Source organism: Gobio gobio (genome assembly GCF_949357685.1).
Source record: "Gobio gobio genome assembly, chromosome: 2".
Classification (NCBI taxonomy): domain Eukaryota; kingdom Metazoa; phylum Chordata; class Actinopteri; order Cypriniformes; family Gobionidae; genus Gobio; species Gobio gobio.
In genome coordinates, this window is record NC_137098.1 from 8,957,767 (window position 1) to 8,973,485 (window position 15,719).

Here is a 15,719-nt window from a genome sequence, read left to right on the forward strand (position 1 = left end):
GACCACGCTATTGCGTCTCCGGATGGGTGTCGATTTCTTCAGAAAATAATGAGTAATGATATATTTTTATCAAATGTAGTGTAAAGAGTAAAAAGTATGTTATTTTGCTTTGGAATGTAGTGAAGTAAAAGTTTCCCAAAATAAAAATGCTCTGATAAAGTACATATACTTGAAAAATGTACTTGAGTACAGTAATAAAGTAAAAATACTTTGTTGATGTGGGAGCTATCCTTGTTGTTTCATCCTAATATCTTCGCACACACTTATGAGTTGGCTTTTCTAATGTATTAGTCAATTATTGGATTGAATCATTCTAACAAATCCACAACTGAATGAACTCCCTGAATTCACCAGAGCAGTTACTGAATTAACATCTGACTCACAGGTCAGACTCACTCGCTTTCTCTGCAGAAAACACTGCCTGGCTTCAATAACAAACTGAAAGTGATGCGTCATGGAGTCAAAAGCTGGTAAATGGTCACTGGAGAAACAGTTGAGACACATGATAATATCAGGTGTACGCAGCAATCTGTCTTGTGTGCTGGGCTTCTAGGATGCTTTGGTTGAAGAGGGAATTCTTGGCTGGAAAAAGTCCTGCTGTCTGGACAAAGTTTGTTTTTCGAGAGAAAAAGAAACCACAGTAGATTGTTTACTAGTGTGCAAATCCAGTGAAGAAGCTGATGGAGAACCCAACTGGCATCCCCAGTGTGAGGTGGACTGTTCTTCTAATACAGCAGTTTTCCACATAACAAATACTTGCAGTAATTCCCAATTTTTTTTTAAAGTCGGCTCTGTTTCAGTTCTTGTTACCCTTCTGAATCCAACTAATGAGCTAGATAATGACACTGGGACAGGGCCTGGACAGCACACGCTGTCTGGACAGTATAAAGACTGATGGCTTGTGTCTCTGGTGGTAAACACACAAGGCTTGAGTGTGATTACTGTGCCTGGAACTAAACCTAATAATTGATGCTTACTCCATCATCAAGAGAATCATTTGGTGTCTGTCAAAAAGCAGACCCCAAGTACTTCCCTTTTTTTGCTGGTGCAAATTGAATAACAGTAGTCTTATATTTCTATTTCGGTTGTGAATATAATCGTCACTTTACCAAAGCATGTGCCCGCGGTCTTACATTTAATGACAGTCATTTTCTCCAGCCCAAGATCCTGCGACCTGCCCTGCTGCCTGGAGAGGAGCTGGTGTCCGAGGGGCTTCGGGTGGTCTTAGACCCTGATGGTCGAGAGGAGGCCACTGGGGGCCTTCTGGGAGGACCGCACATCCTGCCAGCAGAGGGAGCCCTCTTCCTCACCACTTACCGTATCGTTTTCAAAGGCACTCCTCATGACCCACTAGGTAACAACACTTATTATGTGGCTAAATTAAATCTGTTCATCATATAAATCGAATGTTTCTCTTCACAAGACTTGAATTCAATTGCTCTATTCATATGGGTTCGTTTTACAACAGTTTTTTGAACCTTTTTGGATAGTTATTGGTGGCCTGGATTTTCTTTTTTCTTTCTTAAAGGATTAGTTCACTTTCAAATAAGCTTTTGCTTATAATTTACTCACCCCCTAGTCATCCAAGATATCCATGTCTTTCTGTCTTCAGTCGAAAAGAAATGAAGATTTTTGTTGAAAAGATTTCAGGATATTTCTCCATATAATGGAAGTCAATAGACTCCATATGGTTCAAGGTCCAAATGAGAGGTTCAGAACAGCTTCAAAAGGGCTTTAAACCACATCAACCGGTACCAGACAATCAATAAGGGTCTTATCTAGCGAAACGATCGGTCATTTTTTTTAAAAATAAATAAAGTTTCAGTTTTATAAGCACAAATGTTCGCCTTGCTCTGTTCAGTGATGCGCGCTCATGACGTCACGTAAAACGCAAATACGTTGAAAAGGTCACACTAGACGCAGGCGGAAGTACAGAGTCAGTGTTTACAAATGAGCGGAAGGAGGACCGGATCCACATATTCAAACGTCTTTGCGCCTGCGTCTACTGCGTGACCTTTTCAACGTAATTGCGTTTTACGTGACGTCACGAGCGCGCATCGCTGAACAGAGCAAGGCGAGCATTTGTGCTTATAAAACTTAAACTTTATTTATTTTTTTAAAAATGGCAGATCGTTTCGCTAGATAAGACCCTTATTGATCGTCTGGTACCGTTTGATGTGGTTTAAAGCCCTTTTGAAGCTGTTCTGAACCTCTCATTTGGACCTTGAACCGTATGGAGTCTATTGACTTCCATTATATGGAGAAATATCCTGAAATCTTTTCATCAAAAATCTTCTTTTCGACTGAAGACAGAAAGACATAGATATCTTGGATGACAAGGGGGTGAGTAAATTATAAGCAAAAGTTTATTTGAAAGTGAACTAATCCTTTAAGACATAACTTTTTGCGAGGCCACTTTTTTTTTTTTTATGTTAAAAATCAAACCCTCTGCTGTAGCTCTTAAAGGGGTCATGAAATGCATTGTTTTATGACTTTTCCTGTGGTGCACTTATAATGTATGATTTAGAAATAAAAGGGATTTTTCCTGTCCTCATTTTAGCCTTTAGTTTTAAGGGGCGTGTCTGTTGTGAGACTTCAGTGTAAACGCCCACTGCTGTGATTGGCTAACATCTTTGCATATGAAATAGCTAAGTATTACATGTGTAACTCTCTCTAAAACGTTTAGCAGGTTTTTACTTAAACAGCTCTCAAGGTTAACTAATCATGAAAATTGTATATTTAGATCTATGGCATTATATTTAGATCATGGCATGAGGTTGCAGTGATGAGCATTGTAGCCGATCACAGACATGTTGAGCGTCTCATCATTGCAACTTGATTTCAACGCTCTCACAAATGCTTTCATCATAACTAACAGTACAAACACAATGTAAATAAGAGATTTTTCCGTCACTGATAAACTCGCGCTGTTTGATTGACAGCTCCAGCGATTGTAAAGGGAGTGTTTATTTGATTGCTTTCTTTATATAATTTAATCACAGTTTAAATAACAGATTATTTTCATCCTTCCAAGAGATACAATGTGAAGTAGTTTGATTTACTGACACATAGACAAAAGAACCTCTGACTGTACATGAATCATTACATATCAGAAATCACTGGTCACAGATCAGGCATTAGAATTAACACGTTTACTTACATGTTGCATTACTGTCGAGTCCATATCGTAAAAGTCTGTTTGCAAAGCTTGCGCCGAAATTGCGACTGATTTACCAAAGAATCCACAGTGAAATGTACTGCATACAAATAAATAATGCTCAACTGAGACATTCACATTGTTGAAAATAAAGAAACACATTCCTAGCATTAGGATCCTTTGGAGGGTAATGTTATTTGTAGTCTCTCCTCGTCATCTCACTAACACACCTGTGGGCGGGGTCAACGTTGTGATGATGAAGTAGGCGTTGATCTTTTGCAGAGGTGGTCTTTCACCTATATATTACAGATATGCATTCCACAATGAGTCGTTTTCTGGGCTTGGTAACAATAAAAGCAGTTTTTTCAGTTCTGAAACTTACAGGATATTCTTATAGAATGATGACCTCTTATATGTCATCAAATTTGTCATTCCGGTCATCATATTAAGTTTGATTTCTCAGTTCATGACCCCTTTAAATATCATATGTGTTTATGCACATTCAAATTTGCCGCCACAAGTTACATCACACCAGGTTTGACATCAAACCAAGTTGGTTCAATATGCGCTTGAATGCTTTAATTGAACTCATATGGGTTTGGAACAACAAAGCCTGAAAGAACTTTGTTTGAAAGAGGTTAAAGTTCTATATTTAGAGAGTTTTGCCCCCAAGAGCTCTTGCTTTATTCATGTGTTTATGTCTCTGTCTGTGTGTGCGCAGTTGGTGAACAGGCTGTGATCAGAAGTTTTCCGGTATCCACTCTAACTAAGGAGAAAAAGATCAGCGTTCAGAACCAGCTACAGCAAAACATGCAGGAGGGGCTTCAGCTGAGATCCGCCTCCTTCCAGGTACTGACACACTGATTGGGCATCTAGTGAAAGGCTGATTACGCAGGGGATATATTATATTACATAGGGGAGAGTGGGGTAAGATGTGTCAGTTGGTAAGCTGTGTCTACCATTAATCGAAATGTGACCGGTCCTATGGCGCCCTGTCATTAAAAATGTGGCAAGCATTTTTTCTTGTGTAAATCTAAATGGCAGCTGAGTTTATGTGACATTTATTCAGGTTTAACAATATATCGTACATGTTGGTGTACGTGTACATCTTATTGTGACGTATATATCTAAGTGAAACAGCTTCTCGAACAAGAAAGTAAGATGTGCCATTGGCTCAACAAATAGTAAAAGTAAGCTTTGTCTCCAAATGCACTAAATACTATTGCAAAATGTTGAACATGGTTTCACCAGATCATTTATTATACCAGGTTGTAAATGGCCGTGTTGTGGAAGGAAAAACATGCCGTTTTCATGCATGTATCTTTAAATGCAAATGAGCTGCTACTCCCCGCCCCACTTTCCAGAAGAGGGCGGAGCCTTTACAGTTCATGCCTCAGATACTCTACCAAAAACTAACAAAACATCTGCTTTGATTATCATCTCTATCACGGTCACGTTTACGTGACATTGCAGTTCTTCATCATCATGAACGTTTATTATCTGCATGCGTTTTAAAGCCATATCAGTCTAAACTTCTGAGATATGGTTATATATAAGCGCACACAGAAAGCTGGATATCAGACAGCGCGTCCTGAGAGTATTAAACTAAGTTCTCTTTCACATGTTATTGCGCTTAAACTGTCAAGTACACACACGATTATGTCAAAAAGACACAAAGTTCACACTGCTAGAATCTGCAAACGGTTTGTTCTGAGACACTGCTTATGATTTATGGGGATAAAAAAAAAGATGGAGTGAATGGATTTTCACTATTATAGGGTGGTTGTGTACACACACTGCCAACACACGTTTATGTTCAAACACCATGTAAAAGTGAATTTTGCATAATAGGTCCCCTTTAAGACCTTGAAATGGGATTGTTTATTAGTAGTTCATATTTCCCAATAATTCCACTTAACCCTTGACTTGACACATCTTACCCCTAACATGGGGAAAGTTTTGTCACTGGACTATAGCGGGCATAATGAAATATTAAGGGTCAGATTTACTTACAGTTTGCGTCAGCGCAAACCCTCTTTTGGTGTTAAAAAACTACTGTCAGGATTTACTAAAGACACGCAGTGAAAAATTAGCGCTGAAAAGGAGCGGACAGGGTTGTTTTTGCGGCTGAGCTTATTGCATTTGCATTTGTAGGAGTTTCCCTTTCAGATGCAAAATTTATGGGAGGAGATTTTTTAAAATTAATTATGCAAGGTGATTTACTAAGGATTGTGCTCGTATTATTTACCACCAAAAATGCACGTCTCGAACCAGACGCTAACTGGTAGATTGTGTTGGTCATTATGGAAAAGTTCCGGCTGCGTCTGTGTGCTTTAATTTGCGTATCATCAGTAGATCACACCCAGAACTTTCCACTCCCATCTGCGCTTTTTTCGCCCTCACGCTAATTTGCCCTATTTAGTAAATCTGGCCCTAAGTGTATTAATTTTAAGTGGTCAGCTTTCCCTACTTGCCTATATATTGGTTTGGACCTACAACCTCTCTGCAGTGCCTCAAAAAGTCATTCGGATTTCAGTGAGCCAGATGCTATCTGTTCTAAAGCACGTTCCTCTTTCAGCAGGGATGTTTGCTGAAGAGGAATGTGCACATTTCAGACTCTCTGCTTGACTCATTATCACGAAGTTTCTTCATGGATGAGGACAGGGCAAGAGAAGCACATGTTGTGTTCTTCACTATGCATGGACTATAGGGTCATAAAGATTTTATGGCTCATTCCTATCGTTTTACTAACTTAAGCTATAAAATCAGGCCTTGTATGGAAGGGAGGGTCATTTGTGCTGGTCTGTCCACGTGTGACTGCCAGCAGTCGGTGTCTGGGGTACATTATCAAGCCCTCATTAAGACCTGCGGACCACGCGATCAGGTCAGACCCCTGAGGAACAGAGATAGCAGAGTGCTGAGGGATATGGGGTCACGCAGACGAGCGTTCACGCGGCCAAACCTCCTTTTGGAATGTTCTCCCCCAGAAAAGTGGGAAGAGATCTTGTTCCATACTGCTATCCAGCTCAGAGCAGTTCCGCAAGTCATTTCTCTTGCCCCCAAAATTTTGTAATGATTATTTGCAGATTTTCTTGCTTCGTGAAGGTGTGGCGGCTCTATTCTAAACTATGAAGGCTTTTCACATTCCCAGGTTTCCCAGAAGCGGAAATCATCATAGTGGAGTAAACTTCTATATTGGTGAAGGGAAGCTACAACAAATATAATTTTTGCCTTTCCATTTGCCCCATTGGCAAAATACAAAATCCACAATGCCGTTTCAATGACTTTCCAAAAGAGAACAAAATAGAGAGAAAGATGTCAAATTTGCCATCCCTCCCTCCTCAGCTGTCGTATTAGAAACTAGATATACAATGTTAATAACTATGGAAACGCATTATCAGTCCATTGTATATACTCTGTAAATCTGGCCATTATGGTAGTTGGACAGTTTCTGATCATATACTCTGCTTTGTTTTAGTTAATTAAGGTGGCGTTTGACGAGGAGGTGAGCTCAGAGATGGTGGAGATCTTCAGGAAACACTTGCAACGGATCCGCTACCCACCATCCATCTTTAGCACCTTTGCCTTCGCAGCAGGACAGACGGCACCGCAGCTCATATTACCCAAACAGAAAGAGAGGAACACAGGTTTCCGGTCAGTGTAATATATGTTTAATGTAAATTTAACATTCAGTTCTTTTTACTGCTATTGTTTAGGCTGCAACAAAACCCTTGATATCCTAATAATAGAACAACATTAAAGGGTTAGTTCACCCAAAAATGAAAATTCTGTCATTAATTCCTCACCCTCATGTCGTTCGACACCCGTAAGACCTCCGTTCATCTTCGGAACACAAATGAAGATATTTTAGTTGAAATCTGATGGCTCTGAAAGGCCTCCATTGGCACAATGCACGGTTCACTCCCAAGACCCATAAAAGGCACTTAAAACGTCGTTACAAAGTCCATCTCACCACAGTGGCTCTACAATAATTTTACGATGCGACGACAATACTTTTTGTGCGCAAAAACAAAACAAAATAACACCTTTATCCAACTTGTTCTTGTCTTCCGTGTGTGCCTCCACGACGCATGCGCGAGAATATGACGTAGCGCCAGCGTTCGGGAATCCATGAAATGCAGTTTAGCCCGATTTTGAGAACTACGCCAAGACCTAAAGCACGATCAATGTAGAATTCAACAGCTTAGATATGCACGTCTTCCTCTGCTTGTAAACAAATCGCTTTTGGGTGAACTAACCCTTTAAAGTAATACTTTGCCTAGAAATTCTGATTCATTGTTATTCATTCTGTCATTCTTTACTCACCCTCGTGTCATTCCAAGCTCATGTTTTCTTTTTCCTGTAGAAATTAAATTGAAATTCTCAAGTATTAAAAAGTGGGCACCAAAGGTAGTCCATACAGCTCTGCATTATGTTCCAAGCCTTCAGAAGGCACACAATGAGTGCGTTTACATGCACATTCTTAGCCCGATTATACTTAATAAGCCGACAACGCGTGTGGTCATGTAAGCCTGTTTATAACCGTTTTCCTTTATCGGTGTACAGTCATAAACGGCTTAATAATAAAGAGCTAGATTTTTGCCCCATACTCCGAATTCGCCCAGCATGTCAACACATTAACCTGTGTTCTGTTGGCTTATTGAAGTGCGCATGTGTGATATGTGACAGGAAAGCATCCTTATACGGCAGATTTAAGCAAATCCATCCACAGTTTCAATTTATTTTGATGGTCCCGTTAACACATTCTGTTGACCATAAGTAATGTTACACCTACATGTCTACTAACTCTCGTTTAATTTTGTTCTCGCAGCCCTGGTTTGGGCGTTCTCGCAGCTTGTTCTCGACATATCATCTGAGCAGAACTTTTTTCTTGTGGGTGTCCGAGAACTGTTGTGTGATTGGTCATAAATTTAAAGTGGGCGGGGTTAATGCGGAGAAACTGAAATGTTCGGCACCTGCTTTCCTCGTGAAGTATGGAATGTCCTGGCCAGAACGAACTTTGTTCTTGCCACCTCGAGAAAACGAACAAATTTCTTTGTTCTTGCGGAGTATGTACCATTAAACTTAATGAGAGTTAGTTGACATGTAGTTGCAAAGTTACTTACAGTCAAAAGGGACCCTCAAAATAAAGTGTTACCGACATGTGGTACAGTCGAGAATCAGTCATGAGGGTTTGGAACAACTTTAGGGTGAGTAATTGATGACAACATTTTGGGTGTACTGCTCCTTTAAATTAAATTCTGTTTCTTGTAGCACGCTATCCAAGACCATTGTGAAAGGGGCTAAAAGGGCCGGCAAAATCACAATGGGCCGCCAATCCACTCTGAAGAAAAACGAGAAGGGCAGTCGCATGACATGGCATGAGGATGATGACATCTCCAGTGAGTATAATTCAAAAAGAACAATTTTGGTAACACTTTACAATAAGGTCCCATTAGTTTATTATTGGTTAACTAACATTAATAGTAATACATTTGTTTTACAGTATTAACTAACCTTTGTTAAAGTTAGTTAATAAAATACAACTGATCATTATTTCATGCCAGCTTGGGTTCATTAAATAATATTAACAGATATAGAACTTTTGATTTTAAATAGTTTAAATAAATAGTCCCCATAAAATAAAAAATTAGCATGAATTAATTTTAGTATGAATGTTAGCCTTACTGTTATCTATAAGCTAGTGTGCTCCAAAACAATGACAAAATTCACATTTAGTAGATATAAGCGTTCTCACTTCCGCTTCAGCTTCTCATCAGATTCTCGGTCCAATCAAATGCTCTCTAGAATCTGAAGCCCCGCCCCCTACCGTATAATAGACGTTGAAGCTGTGGCTAAAATCTGTCAATTGTTCACACATTTACTATTCTCTACATGTTGTCTGGGGTAACAGAGGCCAGCTAGTAGTCGCTGTGCGAGTAAACCTCACTCCTCTGATCTCAAGAGACGCTCTAGCGACTGACACTAGAGGTTGCAGCCTTTAGCCTTCTTGTTAGAGCGTCCGACTCTCATGCCAGCGGTCCCGGGTTCGAGTCCCGCTTGGAGCAGGTGGTTCGAACAGGAGGGGTTACACTGGCACATAGTGCAGTATATAGGGGAATGATTCAGACAGTGTAAATATGCTTTCTATTGGGGCGAAGGAAGTCTGGCTTTTCGTTAGTGTCACGCGAAACGTTGCAACGCACAGTCCAGAGACACGATAGCACAGAGCGGATCATATGCTTGAGAAAAAATGTTTTATCAGACCTATTTGTATTCTGCACAGAATGCTATATTTTGAAAGTGCTATGGAGGAGATTAGGAGCAACGGTTAAAGATTAGGAGGAAACTGCGACTTTACAGAGCTCAGCGGCTCTGATCGAGCTGTGATATAAATGAAATGCTATTAGCTATTTTAAAAAGGGGAGGAGCTGTTCGATATGTCCCGCCCTGTCTTCCTGTTACAGTGGAAATTACATCACCTCGTTTAATAATGCTGCATGTTTCAAGGCACTTCAATGGGCATTTAACTAGTGCAGTTAACTAATGCTAACAAATGGAACCTAACTGTAAAGTGTTACCAAAATTTGCTGTGTCATCAGTCATGTCCCGTCACTTGTTTGATGTTGTTGTTTCAGTCTCAGATGACGGGGAGCCCCCCTCCAGCAGCACACTGAAGGCCTCAGAGAAGTCCACTATGGAGCAGTTAGTGGAGCGAGCCTGTTTCCGTGACTACCAGAGGCTGGGCCTGGGTACCATTAGTGCTAATCCCACACGGTCTAAAAGCGGAGAGCAGTTCCGTGTTACGGCGGTCAACAGGCTCTACTCATTATGTCGCAGGCAAGAAGCAACACAACACCTAGACTTTGTTTGAAAACCTGGTGAGCAGCCAAGCTGTCCACTGCCAACATAGACAGCAACTCTACAGAGACGGAGCTCTTCACAAGACTCAACTCACACACATTTCAATAGTCTGATATTAGCACATGATACTTTAATTTAGGTTGAAATGGTTTCGATTTTTATCAGTACTATTTATAACCAACACAGGGTTCCTACACATTTTCCATTTTAAAATTCCATACTTTTATAGACTCAAATTTCCAAATCTCTCTCTGTAGACATTTCAGACCATATTTAACCAGTGTTGGGAGTAACGCGTTACTGTAATTCCACTACCTTTAGCGGTAACGCGCATGTAACTAAATATTCTTTTTAAATCAAGTAACGCAATTACAATTACTGAAATTAAAATGAATTAGTTTCTCGCATTACTCTCTTTTGTGAAAAATGAACGCTTGCGGACAAGATGCTCAAATCTAGGCCCTAGGTCTGACTTATCAAAATTCTTGGCCCGAGTCCGACAGGAGCCTGTGTTTTTTTTTTTTTTTTTTTTTTTTCGTTATTAAGTTAATTTAGAAAAATGTTTGGAGCCTTTTTTTGTTTGTTAAATTAAAGTTTTTATTTTTTAAAGTGACGACCAAGCGGCCAGCGGCCGACAGTGAATTAACCCAACGCTTTAGCCTCTCAAATCAACACTTGACTTGTCTTGCCTATAATAAAATCCATAGATATAAAACACTTCGAGCATCACAATGTTAGTTTAAAAGTTTAGCCTACTGTCACCACCACCTCAGTAAAAAGGCATTTTTGATAAGTTGATGTAGGCGCTCGCAAACAAAACGGGCTACACAATCTAAACAAATAATTAAAAAAAACATGCAGTTTGTCTTACCTTACACCTCTCCACAAAATGAATATAAATTCTTCAATACCCGCGCTATATGCACATTTAACTGAGTTCACATCAACGAAAGCAACAGATATGAGCTGCATTTTATTCATCAGCTCATTTCAAGATCAAAGGCCGCAATATGAGAAAGAGCGACCTAAGCACTGGTGAGATCATTTAGTCTCATTCGTTTTAATGAAGATTATTGTGTTCTGAGACTTACTTCGCTTGCGGCGGTTTGCGTGTTGGCTTGCTACTCATTTGCGGCGATACATGTTACAGTAGCGCCATGAAATCTGACAACAGCATGTAATATAGCCAACGCTATTTTTTAACAATTTGCCAGGAATTAAATTTACATGTGTGGTTTAAACAACCAGATGCATTTACACTTGTCCAGTTTCGCCTGAAATGTTGAATGAAAAAATATGTTTTTTGTGTTTGACTGTTCAGTACAGTTCATATTTACATTTAAAAAGCAGACATAAAAGTAACTTAAAAGTTACTTTCCCTAGTAACTAATTACTTTTGATATACAGTAATTGGTAAAGTAATGCAATTACTTTTAAAAGAAGTAACTAGTAACTGTAACTAATTACTAATTTCCAGCAACTTGCCCAACACTGTATTTAACACAGTTGGTTCTTACAGCATTATATATGGTTTTTTTTCTTTTTTCGAAGTGACAACATGCGCTTAGATGTCGAGAAGAAACCTTAAACGTTTAAAACCTGCATATATTCACCTGACACAACGGTTTGATACTGTAGTCGTGGTTTGAGGTTACATGTTCACCAAAAAGTAAAGTACAGTCTGATTGAGATGATGGTTTTGTCCTTTATCTGTTGCCGGTTTGTGTGGCACACGTACATTCGTTCAAAAGAGACTTTATAGTAAAGACAAACAGTTTTGCGTATTGAAATTGTGTGCCTTGAATTCATTCAGTTGTGTTCAACAATCACTAAACTTGTGTCACTCTGCTTGTACAATACATTTGTTTTTATAAATTCTTACATTTGTATTTTAGAAAACAATAGTCTGTAAATACAAATATGTTTCAGTACCTCAAATTCCATACTTTTCCAAACTATGTAGGAACCCTGTTAACATTTTTCAGCCCTTTCTGGGATTGTCATATAGTATCTTCAAAGGAAACGTGATGCTACATAGAATTTGGCCAAATCAAGTGCCCATAATTTTGCTGCCTATTATTTGAAATAGCCTTTATATCAGGACAGTCTGTGACGCATTAAAATCTGCATGACATGAAAATTCAACCTATTTTCCACATTTCAAAATCCAATCAACAACCGATGCAAAGATCTTAGTCCTGCGATAATCCTTTAAAGACTTTAAAGGGGTCATGAACTGGCTTTTTTTAATTTTATGTTATACTGTTGTCTGAGGTCAACTTATTACGTTCGCGTGGTTTTTACATTCAAAAACATCATAATGAATAGGTAATAGGCTGTTTTATACCCTGGTTTTGAATCTCTCTCATGGAACACTCAGTTTTTATGGGTGTTGCTCACTGAAGACTTGGAAGTAAACGCCAACGGCTATGATTGGATAACAGTTTTGCATAATAATGAGTTTCGGCTCCCTCATCAGTACATGTGGGAAATTATTTTGAAATCTTCCAATGTGGAGAAACGGCAACCGGAATCTGCCCACGGAGCTCGCAAAATGTCTTTATCAAACAAACACAATGATTTATCTCTCATCCACCCGCAATTAATATGAATGTTATTTTTTATTACTTGGCCCGCCCGATCGGTGGATATATCCGCAAAACCGCGCATCACTAACACACACACACACACACACACACACACACACACACAAGCCAAGCACGTGTATCAGCAAAACTTCACTGCAGACAAATCAGCATGTTCAAAACTTCCGCAACATAATCAGTAGATATCAAACGATCTGTAACAATGCAATACTATCACATATAGAAAAAATGTTTTACTCACATAAGTGTGTTGCTTCATTCCTGTCGGATCCAATATAGAAGGGACAGCATTGTGTTTTAATCTCAATCTGTCTGCAAATCCAGTCTCGACCTGTGTTTTGTTTACAAACGAATCCGCGGTGAAATGAAGCAAATAAACATGCAATGTCTTCCCACATGAGCTGGATCTTCATTAAAAATAAAGTTCAACCACACATTCCTAATATTAGAATATGAAGGAAGCGTATGCAGCGACTGTGTTCTTCCACAACCAGGCACAGCGCTATATCTTGCTAACTTCGGCATGTTCTTCTGTTGAAGCTGCGTTTCACCACACGCTGACGTCAAGGGTTGGCATATTCTGAGCTCGATTGTTTGCTGGGTCTGGTGTCAATAAAAGCTTTTCATTGACTAACAAGGAAGTTTTCAGCTCCGAAACTTACAGGATATTCTTATATCACGATTAACTTTTATATATCAAAGGCTGAATGAAAAGTTGATTTCTCAATTCATGACCCCTTTAATCTGCTGTTTAAGTCTAGGTGGGTAGCTCACTAGGTTTTGGAACAGAGTGCACTATGAAAAACAATGACAGAAATTGATATGCCTTTTTTTTTTTTTAGAAGAAGCAGTTTATTAACTATGACTGCTGAATCATGAGTTATTTTCTAAATGGTGTGGTTTGCAGTTACCCTGGTCTCCTGGTGGTGCCTCACACCGTGCAGGACAGCAGTCTCCACAAGGTGTCCCGCTGCTACCGGCACAACCGCCTGCCAGTTGTGTGTTGGAAACACCCTCGCACCAAAGCGGTTTTACTTCGTTCGGGCGGTTTTCATAGCAAGAGTGTGGTTGGGCTCTTCAAGTCTCAGAACCCTTCCCCAGCAGGTATGTTTGTGATCAAAATCAAGCACTCTTCAGGAAGTTTACAGTTAAACATAACTAGAGGTGTAAATATTTGCTCTGAGACTAGATTATGATTTTGATTAAGGTTATTCCTAGCCCTAGACGGCATGCTGACAGCCTGCTCGCCGACTGTCTAATGCATGTTACACACAACCCTGGAAAGTGATTCCTTGTTCTGGCAAGCACTAATCTTGATTGGATGACTATGCAGCTTTTGTGACTATGAGAACACAGGGTTTTTGTTTACAAGACACCAAATTGATACAAGAATCACTGGATTTAACAAAGGTAGCCATGTTTTTCACAGAAACCTCCACAGCATTAGTGAAATATTTTTCATGTCCGTCTATTACTTTCAGAAAACCCACCCCCAAACAGAACATAAAGAAAACAAACTGTGGTGGGTCATTTTTTTTAAATGTGTGATTCCGAGTCTTCCTGTCGTAGGTGGTTCTTGGCCAGAATAAGCTGCAATGTGGACCAGACCTTTGGCTATTTAGTCCAGTGACTCTTTTTGACCAAAGGCTCCCATTGTCCAATGCAATATTCAAATGCCTCCCATATTGGACTCAAAGGATATTTCTGCTGTAATTATGAGAATGCTGCTTGTTTTTCAAGCTGTTTATTAACAGAAACTGGGATTGTTGATTAGATTAAATAAAATAAGTTTTGTTTTGTGATTCTGTATGTTCTTAATAAAAGGGGAAAAAGAAAATGTGATTTCTGTTTACATTTAGATTTCTGTTTTGTTTTTATTTTTAAATATAACTTTATATCCCCCCCTGGTTGAGAACCACTGGTTTATTCATAGTTTTGGCTATTTGATACTAATAAGAAGCTTTCAAGACACAAATGTCTGTTCTAATGATGCTCTCTTGCTGTTACCAGCTCCGACTTCCTCAGAGACCTCCAGCAGTCTGGAACAGGAGAAATACCTGCAGGCCATCCTCAGCTCCATCCCCATGTACTTCAAACCCAACGGCAGCAACACCCTCACCAACCGTTCCCTCATCGGCTTGTCCCCAGGTACTGAAAATATATCAGGTGCATCCTCCACTTGACGCCTGATTCTTCCATTTCTTGCACAGGCTTGTTTTTTGCCCCTTTTTGTGTTCTTCAAGGCTCTTATCTCCTCCTGGTTTCCTCTCGGTTGCACAAAATGTTATTTATGTTTTGGGCTGATCTCCAAAGGAACTGGAGCACAATTGTATGGTTATGTAAGGAGAGCAGGACATGACGAGGTCACCTCCCATCCATCTTTCTCCTTGCACTCACTGCTCTCCACAGCCGTATTGCAGATGGCTCAGACCACACAGATCCTGCCCCGTCAGCTATGCTGTGTCGCCACCATAATGTTCCATTTATCCCCACCTGCTGGGTAAAAGGCAGCCTACTCTCACCAGTAAATGGCTCATCTTAGTTCTGATGATAGTGTTGCATGGCAGCTTTAAGTCCTCTCAATTCAAAACAGACCTTCAGTCTTGATACTCAGAATGAGATTCAGAAGTGTCCGGACCCGAATCTGACTGAGCTGTGTTGTCTCCTCAAAACACTTAGTGTGTAATAGGACCCTGGAACTGAACTTGTACACTCACTTCATGAAAACATGCAAGCAAAACCTTAGCATCCATAAGCTAGACGGATCGGTACTAATCCACGTCTGTAATGGTCTGCAGAAGAGGGTTTCAAAGTTGTTTACTAACTAAAAGCATTAATGCGTAATCACACAGATGTTATAAGACGTTGCTACTTGGTTGAATATAGGTTCTGACATTGGATGACCAAGACAGTGGCTACGTTTACATGCAACCAATTAATACATTAGTAATCAGATTGACGGCTCAATCGGACTGAAAAGCCCTCATTTAAACACCTTAATCAATCCGATTGAGCTTGATCCGAATGAAATTTCAATTGGATTGAAAGGGGTGGTTTATTTCTTTTCTAATCCGATCGAGAGAACATGTAAA

The 15,719-nt window shown here is 39.7% G+C and overlaps 1 protein-coding gene across 3 annotated transcripts in view; it reads left to right on the top strand.

The window, feature by feature from the left end:
• sbf2 (SET binding factor 2) overlaps window positions 1-15,719 on the top strand; it is a 220,477-nt gene that overhangs the window by 171,582 nt on the left and 33,176 nt on the right. For all 3 annotated transcript variants that reach the window (XM_079802012.1, XM_079802011.1, XM_079802013.1), the window contains exons 22-28: window positions 1,159-1,354; window positions 3,879-4,006; window positions 6,636-6,811; window positions 8,432-8,559; window positions 9,796-9,997; window positions 13,535-13,731; window positions 14,638-14,775. In XM_079802012.1, the coding sequence (XP_079658138.1) occupies window positions 1,159-1,354; window positions 3,879-4,006; window positions 6,636-6,811; window positions 8,432-8,559; window positions 9,796-9,997; window positions 13,535-13,731; window positions 14,638-14,775 (1,165 nt within the window). The remainder of the gene's footprint in view (window positions 1-1,158; window positions 1,355-3,878; window positions 4,007-6,635; window positions 6,812-8,431; window positions 8,560-9,795; window positions 9,998-13,534; window positions 13,732-14,637; window positions 14,776-15,719) is intronic.